The 13,458-nt window shown below is 37.0% G+C and overlaps 1 protein-coding gene across 1 annotated transcript; it reads right to left on the bottom strand.

Moving 5' to 3' along the window:
- Positions 1-820: 820 nt before the first annotated feature.
- On the bottom strand, positions 821-9,841 carry LOC103982400 (serine/threonine-protein kinase BSK1). The gene is made up of 9 exons (XM_009399319.3): positions 9,310-9,841; positions 9,065-9,200; positions 8,280-8,413; positions 7,946-8,051; positions 5,956-6,041; positions 2,601-2,789; positions 1,723-1,887; positions 1,488-1,601; positions 821-1,274 (listed from the first exon to the last, which is right to left on the bottom strand). The coding sequence occupies exons 1-9, from the start codon at positions 9,631-9,633 to the stop codon at positions 1,020-1,022; spliced, it is 1,509 nt and encodes a 502-aa protein (XP_009397594.2). The 5' UTR covers positions 9,634-9,841; the 3' UTR covers positions 821-1,019.
- Positions 9,842-13,458: the final 3,617 nt, after the last annotated feature.

Raw genomic sequence — 13,458 nt, 5'->3', positions numbered from 1 at the left:
TCTTATGTCTTATTTTTCCTTCCTTCTTTTTGTAATTATACAGGGGCCCACCTTGTAATCAATGATAAGGCAGGTATAGTTGCGGGTCGTCATGGGCAGGTAGCCAAACAATGTCTGTTTAAAGCGCAGTAGCCTATTTGGATCGATCATGACCGTATATTTCAAATCGTAAGTTATGGAATCCGTTGCAGAGGATCTCCCTCGTCGATGATGGGGCCCGCCGTGGCTGCGCAAATAGGCGCTCTGGCGGCGTGCGTCGTCGTCTTCGCGTCCCTCGGCATGACGGGGTGGCACCTCAGCCGCAGCAAGGTGCTCTTGTTCTGCTGTGCCCTCTACGTCTCCCTCGCCGTCGCCGTCCACCTCGCTCGTCACCTTCCCGCCCTCTCCCTTTTCCTCCCCCTCCACTGCGAGCACCGGCTCCCCCCTCTACCTCGGATCCGATTCCCGCGCCACCCTTCTCCTCTTGCTTCCATTTCCCACACATCGATCGGAAACAAGAATGTCATCCGTAGAGAGCAAAAACTCATCCATGTAATGACAATGTGTCTTTACAAATAATTATAAAGAACTCCACAGAATGAAGAAGACAAAGCTGCATAATTATATAAAAAGAATCATTTTTTTTATGATAAATTTGCATATGTTGAGATATTTCAAGTTTTCCCATGATGATTATTATTTGATTTTTGGATTCCATAAAAGATTCGATCTATATATTGATATATTCAGGCCGGTGGGTCTCTACGAATATACATAATTAATCAGGTCGGTCCTCAAAAGTCTTATTACTGAAATATTTTCTTTCATGAAACCAGAAAAAGAAGAGAAATAAACACTGTTTAGATTGATTGGCAATACAGAAGGGGCAAAAGAGAATACACATGAAATGGAAAAGTAAATGCAACGATATAATCAAAACCCTTTCCTATAATACAATTTTCCAGGCTACTACAATGATCACTTTCTCATCAACAACAAGGGCATGAAGAGAGGATCCAATCACCACATGTAAAGCCGCATTATGGACCTCTACCACTCTTTTGCCTCTTCTCCTCCAACATGGTTGCTTCCTGCAACATGTCCAGGGAATCACTCTGCATGTTCAACTTGGCCAAGGCAACTGCTTGCATGTAGAATGCAGTAGGCCAGTCAGGGTAAAGACATTGTGCCTGCATCGCGTCTCGCAGAGCAGCATCAGCTTGATCACACATAAGATGGCACAGGCTTCGCCTTGCGTACACCGTAGGTGAGGCCATTGTCCCCACATCTAAGAACTGCAAGAGAAAACTTCATTGTTTCATTATCACCTACGAAAATAGCAGAAATTCTTAAGTTACGTAAATATCATCGGTTTTCTCGAAGATTATGAGAATCTTAGTTTCTCAGGGAACTAGATTTTCTTTCCGAAAGGCCTTGTGTCTACTCCTTTGCTTGGAATTGGTTTTCTGTCTCAATTCTAGATCTTTGACCATGTCGCATAAGAGTACCTGAGAGTAACACTCGATTGCTGTCTTAAAATCTTTGTCACGGAAAGCAAAATCCCCCCGCTTCCTCGCTTCCAGCATGTCCCTCATCTGTTGCGTCCACTCTTGAAATGATAGCTGATGACAGAAGTAAAAAGACCAATGCATCATGTTTGCTCTCTAAACGAAGGCAAAGTTCACTATAAACTAAACATTAAAAGTCAAAATCCATCTCTGCTGTTGAAATTAATGTAAATACCTCATTAGTTACTTCATCATCTCTGTAGTGTGTCATTACTAAAATCTCATGGATGGCTGTAAGGTCCATTCTAGAGCATGCTTCACCCATACGTGAAAAAGGCTGCTGAGGGGCCGGAGGGGCTTCTCCATGCATTTCAGCACCCAACATTGTGTGAGATGGCACCTGTGCATGAGAGTTTACTATTTCATACCAGAACAAGATTCAAATGAACATTCAAGTTCCAACACTGCATAATAAGTAGAAAAGTAGAAAACTGGAAAAGCTTCTTCCAGTACTTCAATATACAATAATCAAACCACTAAACTTTTAGTCATTCAAAATTGATTCTCATGTTAGAACTGGCAATCCTGATCTATGACTGCCAAATCAACCTGCATTTAGACCCAACCCATTTACAGAAGAACCTTTGTGTATTGATCTGTTGATTACCTAATCAAGTGCCATGATGACTATTTATTACCTCCTCTCTTAAAGCTCTTTGTCTTTCTCCAAAAACAACAATCTACAGGTGAGCATCTATCACACAAATTGACTAGTAATTTGCAAATAACATGAGAACACAAGCTTCAGTTTTTAAGCGGAAAATACCAGCTCCCGGTCTTCATTCAGATTCATCATACCATACTTAGAAGCTGTTGAATCTTCGAGTTAACATTATGCCAATTCATTTCTTACTAAACTCAATCAGTAATGTAATAACAATATATGCTGCTCTTTTGAATTAACATTTGATAGATCATAAGATTACAATTATAGAAAATTTAGTTCATGTTCAATCTATGGTCCAATTGAAAAAAATTATATCTATAGACAGTAATGATAGGAAAAACAAATCATCTATTCAGGTATGAACAGAAGCATAAAGAAGACAATACCTCTGATTTGGTTTGCAAGGGTCCAAGGGTTGCCACTAGCTTCTTTGTGTTAGGTCGATCCCTAGGTTCAAATTGTAAGCACTGAGAAGCAAGGTCAACCAGTGTAGTTGCCTCTTCTGTTGAGAAATTTCCCTCCAAGTGTGAATCCATCAAAACTAAGATATTTTTACCTCTTATCATGTCAAGAGCCTGCGAGAATTTCAATCTCATTTAAGTAGTCAAAAGTAATCATATATTTGTATGTGCATAAAGATTTCCAGTACAAGGATTCAGATATCACCTATTCCTATACATTTCTCCAACTGTCTTTTGAGGTTCTTTTTTCAAAGATTTAACAGGTTGTCTAAGTATCTAAACTTAATGATGGTTGCTTCTATTAGATTTTTAAAGTTCTGTTTGACCAGGTGATTATGAACTTTCTTCAAAGTCCGGTAAGATAAACACTTAAATTGACAAGGCACATGTATCCAATTTGCTTCGATTGTCACATATGTAACTTACAACCTGGTTGGCTTTACAAAATCAGCAACTCAATTCTGAATTCATACCCTTAACAATTTTAAAGTACTTTTATCTGTATAATACAGTCTGGTAAAAGCTTGACTTATTGCCATACAATTCTCGCTGACAATCACCATACCAGGCACTGAATCATTAACACGCACAATTCATCTTGCTGCACAGTTTTCCAATCAATCCACCCAATTTCTTCTACTCCATCACAATCATTGGCTTTGCAGTACTTCAACAACAAGTCAACAACAACAATAACAAAACCGTAAGTCCCCATTACTTAGGTTCGGCTACATGGATATTTTGTTGTCATCATTGAGATCTGTAAAAAGTCATATGCTTAGTTAAATTCAGAGTACTTAAATCTTTATTTATAGTTTATATTAAAATCTTTTTAAGTCTTCTTCACTCTCTTCTCTTCTGACTATTGTATCCGAAGGTCTCCTTGGCATATATCCATACCATCTTAAACGATTTTCTCATCTTATTCTCTATCGAAGTGACACTTAATTGTTTAAGAATAAAAGCATTTTTTTTCATATTTTTCCTAATAACTCAATATATCCATCTCAACATTCTCATCTCGACAACACAAGCTTTTTGTATATGTTTTTTTTTTTAACTATCTAATACTCAGATCTATATAAAATTTGCTTTGATTGTCACATACGTAACTTACAACCTGGTTGGCTTTACAAAATCAGCAACTCAAGTCTGAATTCATACCCTTAACAATTTTAAAGTACTTTTATCTGTATAATACAGTCGGGTGAAAGCTTGACTTATTGCCAGATACAATCCTCGCTGACAGTCACCATACCATGCACCGAATCATTAACATGCACAATTCATCTTGCTGCACAGTTTTCCAATCAATCCACCCAATTTCTTCCGCTAAGACGTTCTGTCAGAGTCCTACAACCCAAGGTCTATTCCATCACAACCATTGGCTTTGCAGCACTTCAACAACAACGACAACAAAACCGTAAGTCCCAATTACTTAGGATCGGCTACATGGATATTTTGTTGTCATTGAGATTCGTAAAAAGCCATATGCTTAGTTAAGTTCAGAGTACTTAAATATTTATTTATAGTTTCTATTAAAGTCTTTTTAAGTCTTCTTCTACCTCTTCTCATACCACTAACATTAATTATTTCACCTCTTCTGACTTCCACATCCGGAGGTCTTCTTAGCACAGGCCCATACCATCTTAAATGATTGTCTCATCTTCTTCTTTATCAAAGTGACATTTAATTGTTTACGAATAAAAGTATTTCTTTTTATATCTTTTCTAGTACATATCCAACTCAATATTCTTATCTCGACAACATAAGCTTTTTGTATATGTTTTTTTTTAACTGTCTAATACTCAGATCTATAAAGCATTGTTGTCTCACAACTATCTTATAATTTTTTTCTTTCAATCTCAAAGGTATCCAATAATCACACAAGACCCCTCGTCATTTTAACCATCATGTTTTTACTATATGAATAATACCTTCATCGATCTCTTTATCTTGTTGAATAATTGATCCAATATACCTAAAACATTTACTTAAAGGGACTTCTTGTCCATCCAACTTAACGATATTTTCTTGTCTATTTCTAAAATCACGAAAATTATGTTTTATAAATTCAATTTCAATCCTACTTAACCTTTAGTTTTTAAGGCTTTGCAGCACTTGCATCAGAATTAAATAATATATAGCATATAGAACCAGAATTTTAAATTCTTTAGTAGTCAAGATAAAAGACTACCCAAATTGTTTCTGTTCAGTGATGTAGAATGTAGCACAATGCAATGATATTTTTTTCAAGTTTTATAGCCAGTATCCGAGAGAAATTTTTGAAGCAACTAAACTAAAACAAGGGTCTAACAACTTTCCCTTCGACAAGGTTCCTAAAGCACTATTCTGGACTGCAAATCAATTGTGATGCAGCCTTGTGACATAAAATCGTTTACTTCCTACTCTGCATTAGTTAAGGACTTCTTTCTTGTGAAAGTTCCTTTAAAGATAATTTAGAACAAATATACAAGGGAACAATTGGACTTTTTATGTAAAATATTAAGTTCAGCTGCCTCATATAATTGTTAATGTTCCAATATGTTTCTCATAACCTTTCTTGAACTCTCACCAACCAACGTCTAACAGACTCATCTTAAACCTTCCTTGCAAATACCTAAGAAAATTTTACCAGTCTTCTTGCCCTTAAATACCCATGGTCAGATCTAACAATAGATGTTCACAAGATTTTCTGCTTTTCGACATTTAGAATCTATCTCTCTATTGCTAAAAATTTCAACCTATATATGGTACAAGATTCTGTGTTTTCTTGTATAGGTTTGCCAATATATCGTGTACATATGAAGTTATGAACATCAAACTCTATTGGGTAATGCACAAATATTTCTAATTAAATGCTGGGAAAAGAGAGATGCAAGATCCGAACTCATGTTCTGGTCTGATACCATTTAAAGGGGATAGATACAGGATTCAAACTCATGATTTGTTCTGACACCACTAAAAGTTTGATCCAATAACTACAAATCTCAAAAACGTAAAATGTTAGGAAAGGACCCAACATATGTTTTAACACAAACAATCCTGTCGGAAGACTTCGTTAATCTTAAGTCTACAGTGGTTGATATTTTTCCCATGTTCTCGAAGGAGACATTTCATAATATGCAATAACAGATGCAACAGTATTAATCAACAGGCTTGCAGCAATTTCATATACTAATGCCTGAAAGCAAACAAAGAAAAAAAAATCCATAAAAACTTAAAAATGGAACCGCATATTAAATAAAAGATGTGTCCTATAGGAATACAAAATAATTACATGACTTGGAGGGATGCGCTTTCCACTAAGAAGATCCAGGAGGACAGTACCAAAGCTATATATGACACTTTCTGGAGTTACTCTCCCTGCCAAAATGAAGTTTTAGTTAGTTTTCATGTGGATATGTTTCTCTTTCACTTAGATAGCAATATATTGATATATCAATTTCATATAGCTACATGAATCACGAGTCGAGCATCTAGGAATCTGTAGACTAAATACAATATAGAAGTCCAAACTGTTAACCATTCTATGCAAAGTTTTCAACAACAATAACATTCTATTAGGTTCTCACAAGAAAAAAAAAGTACTTCAAATATAATGACTGATGTCACTGCATTAACAGATCGGGATATGGGATACCATAAAAAGATGCAAAGAAAAGATGATATAGGAAAAAAAAAAAAGAGATTTTTTGGAAGAAAAATGAGAATTCGTTGATCTCCTAGTGATCCTACAATTTTCCAAGTTGTGAAGTAATGTATAAATCATGATCTATTGAGTGTTAGTAAGTGTGCTAGGACAGTAAGAAGGGAGAGTTGATGCAACATCAAGTTCTGTCACATATCTTTATCAATTGTTAGAAATACTTCTTTAAAAAACCACAAAATTCAGCAAGATGACATGTCCAAAGATATGCATATACTAACCATAAAGTAATGGGTAGTTAACTAACTAAACTGAAGATTTTTGCCTCTGTGATCAGTTGACAATAATGGATTACAAACTGTTTTTATATGTAAACAGAATGTACAAAATTCAAATTGCAGGGAAAGAATTCCAAAGTAAGCATAATCTAAGAGGCCTTTAACACATCAATAATCTAGTTGTAGACTTGCAGTATAAGAGACGATGACATGTGTTCTTAGAAACATAAAAAAAACATGTCCATAGGTGCATATAGATATGGGTAGAAATAGAATTAGATTCATAGGATAAAGACAGTAAAATATGAATAACTTCTTTGTCCAAATTAGGAACTGCAACGGTTGGTGATAAATGCATTTTACATATGTAATTCAAAACAAAGATTTAGATACTTATATGGACCAACTGGCCTACTATCAGTAAATTTGCTTCAGAACTTTGCACCGACTTGCAAGCCTAAAATTTTCAGTGGGGATATTGTTTGGGCCAGAGTTAGTGGTGCCAAAGCAGAGCCAACCCATATTTGACTATAAGAAATGAATGCTATGGTATGGGTGCTCAGCACTTGCCACAATCCAGTTATCCCAGTGACAGATTTGAGAACTACTCTGGATTGTACTTCACAATTTAAGGAAGAGAAGACCAAAATGGCCTTGCATTCGGCCTTGTATTTAGTCTTTCAAGTAACTTTAGTACCTTTGGCATATGACTATCAACTATTTTATGATATAAATCTTAAATAATGGTCATTTTTGTTGATAAAGATAGTACAATGATATCTTATTGCTTCTGAGATGGTATATTCATTTGGAATTAAGCAAACACAATAAATAAATACCTTGGTTAAGTTCGATGAACATGCCTCTGACAGTCAAAATGATCATACATCTCATACAAATAGAGTGAAGGTTGTAATGTGTGAACACTAGCACATAGTGATGGGTGAATTTGAGGTTGTTCCTCATAGTACAAAATGGATGTTTGAATGGGCTTTTCCGATATATTTTATGTTTCATGCATCCTACATAATTCCTCTAAATCATCTCCTTCAGATTTGACCATAATTTACACAGTAGGAGACAAACACAAATGAATTTCTGTGAATTTTAATTGATCATAGAAATATGCTAATCTTTTCCTACATATTACTGTGTGCACCAGATGTGCAATTAACATTCACATATACCCAGTGTCAAAAGATGTTATTTTCTATGCTTGCCACGGACTGGCTTTGGTAGAAACTGAAAGAACGTACATAAACTTGAAACTGCTATATACAGAGATATACAAGCTTCAGATGAGATGAACTAAATAAATCTCTTCAGAAACAGTAGGGAAATACCATTTCTCAAATACTCTGGTGGCGTGTATGCTAGGTTAGTGCTATAACTTTTTCCGTCCCTGCTGTTCTTCATGAGACCAAAACAAGAAAGCCGTGGATCACCACCCTGCATATATATACAAAATTTTCAGTTTGAGTTGCAGTCGAAACTGCATTGAAATCAATTATTTCCAAGTCTAAATATGACGAGAAACATGATTGTCTAGCAACTCTTTACATTATAAATAAGTAACAGGTGACACACAACATATAAAATCTTTAAACTAGTCGACCTACAATGTCAACAAAACAATTACTTAAAAAAAGGTTCTTTCAGAAGAAGTAAATAGGTCACCTCATCAAAAAGGACTCTGTAGGCATTTAAGTCATGATATAGTGGCCATCCTTGGTTGCTACAATACTCCAATGCTTCAGCAATACAGAAAGCAATCTTCAAACGCATAGCCCATTCAATGCTTTGATTTTCCCCTGTCAAGAAAAAAAGATAAATGACCATGGATCCATACACTAGCACAATTGCATCATACTAAAGATGTAAAATAAGGAGCCGAAACAATTGCTAATTAATAAGAACTGATTATATAGGATGTTGAAGATTATATCTATGTCATGTCATGAAGCCTACTTATTTTCCTAATGGAACTACTTGACTATCTAACAAATTGTATTGGATATTTCTTAATTGTAGTTAACGATAAAATGCAACACATTTTTCTTTCATTCTACTTGTTTCTTTACCATTTGTACCTCTTAAAAGCACTGAGGTATTCTATTCTTGTCAACTAGATTCTAATGGGGTCAAATTGAATTACATCTAGTACTCTATCATCAAAATTTTAATTTCGATCTTTGACAAGCAACTCGCTGTTTTAACCTGATATACACAAATCTCATACTTGACAATTGTGCACTAGTTGACCAACTTCTAAATATATTATATGTTCAACGAAAACTCCAAACTCAGCATTCAAACTCCGATGCCTTTGCAACTCTATATAGAAAATAAATTGCAAAAGGCAGCTTCCTACCATATCGATCTCCAATTCAAAAAGCATAATAACTAGCAGACTTTTACAATTCGAACCAAAGAGACAAAAACAGAGTGGTGAGCATACATACAGTGGAAGAGATGCTTAGCAAGAGTATCATTGGGCATGTACTCGGCCACAAGAAGCCTCTCCTCACCATCGCAACAGTATCCGATCAGATTTGCCAGCCTCCTGTGCCTCAATTTCCCAGCTCCCCATGCCTCCTCCTGCAAATCACGACAAAGGAACAATTTTTTTCCCTGTCAATAACAAGACCGATCCAGCAATAACAAGTTACGAAGTAATTGAACCAAAATCGGGGAAACAGAGGCCGACGGCGAACTGCTTGGGGTCGGGCCAGGCGGTCCTGGCGAACTTCTTGACGACGATCCGCCGGCGGTTCTGTAACCGGCCCTTGTAGACGACATTAGGGGCCTTGTCACCGCTCTCGGAGACTATGTTCTGCGGGCTGAACCCGTCGGTCGCCGCCTTGAGCTCCGCGAAGGAGAACTGGGAGAAGGCCGGCACCTCGCGCCCACCGCCCTCGGCCGCCGCCTGGTTGAGCGACAAGGACAGGCGTCGCTGCTGCGGCTGGCTCTGGTAGCTCCGCTTCTCCGCCGGGTGGCTCTCCTGCCGGAAGTAGGACCAGCAACTCCCCATCAACACCACCACCAAAGACAACAAAAAAAAAAGGCTTCTTTTTCCGATGGGAACCTCTCTCTCTCTCTCTCTCTCTCCCCTTATATTTTACATACATATATCAGTTTGTGACAGAACAGAGGAAAAAGAATTGATCGCCTCTCGTGTAGTGGTAAACGGAGAGGCTTATCGATCTCCTTCCCCCGTCCATTCTAGATTCGGTTTCCAGTTTGGAGTTCACAAGTAGTTGATATAGCGTCAGGAGTCCTTGCGAAGACTGCAACTTACGCCTCATATGCGTCATTTTCTTCGTTCCCTCCTCATATATGACGTCCAATTCATTGCAATTTCTTGCAGATATATATTCATGTATATATATATATATATATATATGTATATATTAAAAGCTAGGAGGTCACAGATCACAACAACTAGCGAGTCTTAATCAGTGGGAGAAGAACACGCGAATCTTACAGGTCATGAGCCCATGTCACGGGTTCCGCTGAAGGTCTTTTCGATATTCCAATTACTTTCGAAGAAACAGAGAAAATTCGTATGAGATGGAACAAAATACTGACCGTATAAACACGTCTTTGGGTCTCTGTCTCATGTTTTCCTGACGAGGAAAAGGAGATACAGATCTGATCGATAACTCTACAAACTGTTCCTTATGTACAACGTCCAAGTGTCGCAAGGGGTTGCCGACTTCTTCCACACATTTGGCCGAGTCCATTCCGCGTTCTTGACGAAGACAGGGAGTAAATATAAACCATGTCCTACTCGTAGAGGGAAGACGCGAGCGCTTGCCATGTTTGAAGGACAATATTTAAACAAAAGAAAACTAGAACTGCGGTTGTTGATGATGTCGCCATTACTGCTCGCCTCTCGGACACCTAAAAGGAGCCTTCCATGAAGCTTTAAGATGGTGGAATCATGCAGACATGGCGATGACCAACTTTCGGTACACGTATCGTGCACAAAATGGCTGAAAGACGACATGATTTTGGGGTTCGGAAAAGATCATCGGCCGAAGCAGAGAGAGAGAGAGAGAGAGAGAGAGAGAGACCGAGAGAGAGACGGGGGTGGGTTGGTGAAATGGTATCTCTATAGCCGAAGCTTCTGCTACGGCCACAGAGCGTACTGACCTTACACAAAGCCAATCATCCTGCATGATGATAATAATAATAATTATTATTATTATTATTACTATTTATATAATCATTATAGCTGATGCTATTTATTATTACTCATATCATCATTTTGAATAATGGAAACTTTTGCAGGTGTATCATTTTGTTGCATTAGGTGGCGTGGTCGCATCCATCGAGCAAGTGATGGGATCCATCGAGTTGGAATAATGATTAAGAGAATCTTAATCCTCAGATGCGGGAAAAGAATAAAGAGAAATTGAAGGTTGGTGAGGAAAATGATTGAGAGAGAAAACAAAAGGTATGATGAGAGAAAAAGAAACCTGTGATCATCGAATGATTGATTCAGTATGGATATGCTGATTTAAACATCAAGCTCTATATAGATAGATAGATATCAGTGAGATCTAATTCTTTGTTCATTGCTAAAATTATCTGACAATGTTTGTCATCCTCTGATTCATCTAAAGAGAACCGTTGATCATCTCATCACTCCTAATTTTTGTTCCTTATTTAAATGGTCTGAGCTTTGCAGATTTTTTTTATAGTTTGATATCAGCTGACGTTGATCTGTGTAATCGATCATTATGTAGACATGTAAGAGAGGCATCTAAGCATGATTGGTGAGAACAATCAAACACACTGCACACAATCTACTTGAAGTTTCTAGTGTTGTTTATTATTCTAAGAACTTTGTTGGAGATCAAATTGGTGAAACATCAATCATAACATGAAGAAAAAGATCAAAACAAGCAATTAAGAACTGGTTGAGCAAGTCTCACAATAGCAATATATTCGGAAGAATGGTGTGCTTCCTACACCAAAGTCAAGCACTCAATAACCTGAAAAGTCACTAATTCATATCCTTTTCCCAAACACAGGATGTTGAAATCTGGTTCATCATGTGCCAGATTGAATAGGTGTTGGAGCAAACAAAGCATTTTTGCAGTAAAAGAAACAGACTATGTTGCAGGTTTGGAAAAGTTCTTCTAATGGGGTATGGAATTAGTCTCAAGGTTTTGAATGCTCGGTGCCTTTCAGTCTTTGGTCAGATGGGTGTGAAGCATGCATGCATACATGGAAATTAAAATGGGAAAGACAAGACTTCATTCATTCTTTATGCAGAAGCCTTTGCTGGTGTGAAGGGGCCTTTTTTTGTGTTCATAGGCTGGAATGGAATCCTCCTAATATTACTTCTTTTCTTGTCTGTAATTTTTCTTTTATTCGAATCTATATATCACATATTACTTGTATGTCCTACTGATTTTAGATTCTGGGATACATCTGAATCTAAAAGACAGTGTCTACGAATGATGGGCCTTATGAGGCATGGTTTGAGGACATTTCTTCGGTGTAAGAAGAACAGCAAGAACAAGAGTCTTTAGCCACCGAATCAAATCAATTCATCAGCTTAAGCCGGCATGGCACGAAGTGATCCACGTTTGTGTTTTCCTTCTCTTCTATGTTTCTGTTCACATGGGGAGCTGAGAACTGTCACAGAAAACACATCTAGTTGTTTCCTGTGCTAATCATGCCTGTGCATGCATCTCATATTGTGGTTGGCGAGTAATGCATCTCACATTCAATCTTTCTTGGCAAGCAATTCCAGATTCGCAATGTCTTCGACATAAAGTCGAGCTCCGGTGGATGAAAAGAACACCTGAAATGCGAAGCTTGTGGATTTGGATTTGCCATCGACTAACACCAACTGTTGGAACCATCGATATGGTTGCATGTAGACGAGAATGTGGTCATTTTTAAGACTGCAATATTATTATTTGTGTAGATTGTATGGATCGTATCATTTTGGTCTAAGTAGAAAGCTTCGTTAATTAGTCAATTTCCATATGCATGACTATGTTAAACATGTAATGCCAGCACACAAGAACATTTCTTGAAAGCTCAAGCAACTGACGTACATATTATATCGTATGATTGGAGGTACAGATTAAACGTTGGGCCGGCACATCACCGAATCTAAAAATTCAGAAGTTGTTAGATACGGATGAATCTTAGTCAAACCATGTGTTATTATTATATCTGATCAATCTGTGGATCTGCAATCAACTTGGATGAGATTAAGAATAAAACAAGTTTTTTTCTTAATATTTGTACTTGATGAGATAAAGAAGTAGAAAACATTGAAAGGATACCCTCTTTATGCGTGCATGCACTTCTTATTTTGTATCTTATTTATAAGAAGAAATATGGATCACAATTGTACCATTGACTTTAGCCAAGTTTCAACGGTGCTTGATTGGGTCTGCCAAATCTATGAAGATAGGGAAATCTTTTGTCAACCTTGTGTCGGCATGTGTAAAAAAGTGTAATGCTTTTGTTCTATGTCAATGTCAACTTGTTGTGAGCTGGAAATATTTCACATTTGTAAACACAAGAATGGTTGCTTTCAAGTTCGAATTTTGTGTCATGCTGCTTCGATGTGATCCCAAATTCCATCCAACTGAAATGGTTGAGAACAAAATGTCAATTTGAGAGTCTAACAAACCTATTAAAATATAACATATAGAATATAATTATAAGTAAAATAAATATAGAGCAGAGTAGAATAGCTGAGGTGATAGTTACAGAGTGAGTATTCAAGGCAATATGAAAAGATACAATAAGAAATTGTTACATTTAAGAAGATAATCATCTAAAATAGCATGAATAGAATGAAAATAAATTATGGGAAAAGATT

This window comes from Musa acuminata, chromosome BXJ3-4 (assembly GCF_036884655.1).
Source record: "Musa acuminata AAA Group cultivar baxijiao chromosome BXJ3-4, Cavendish_Baxijiao_AAA, whole genome shotgun sequence".
Classification (NCBI taxonomy): domain Eukaryota; kingdom Viridiplantae; phylum Streptophyta; class Magnoliopsida; order Zingiberales; family Musaceae; genus Musa; species Musa acuminata.
The sequence above is the reverse complement of the archived record's forward strand: the minus strand, read 5'-3'. Positions and strand labels throughout refer to the sequence as shown.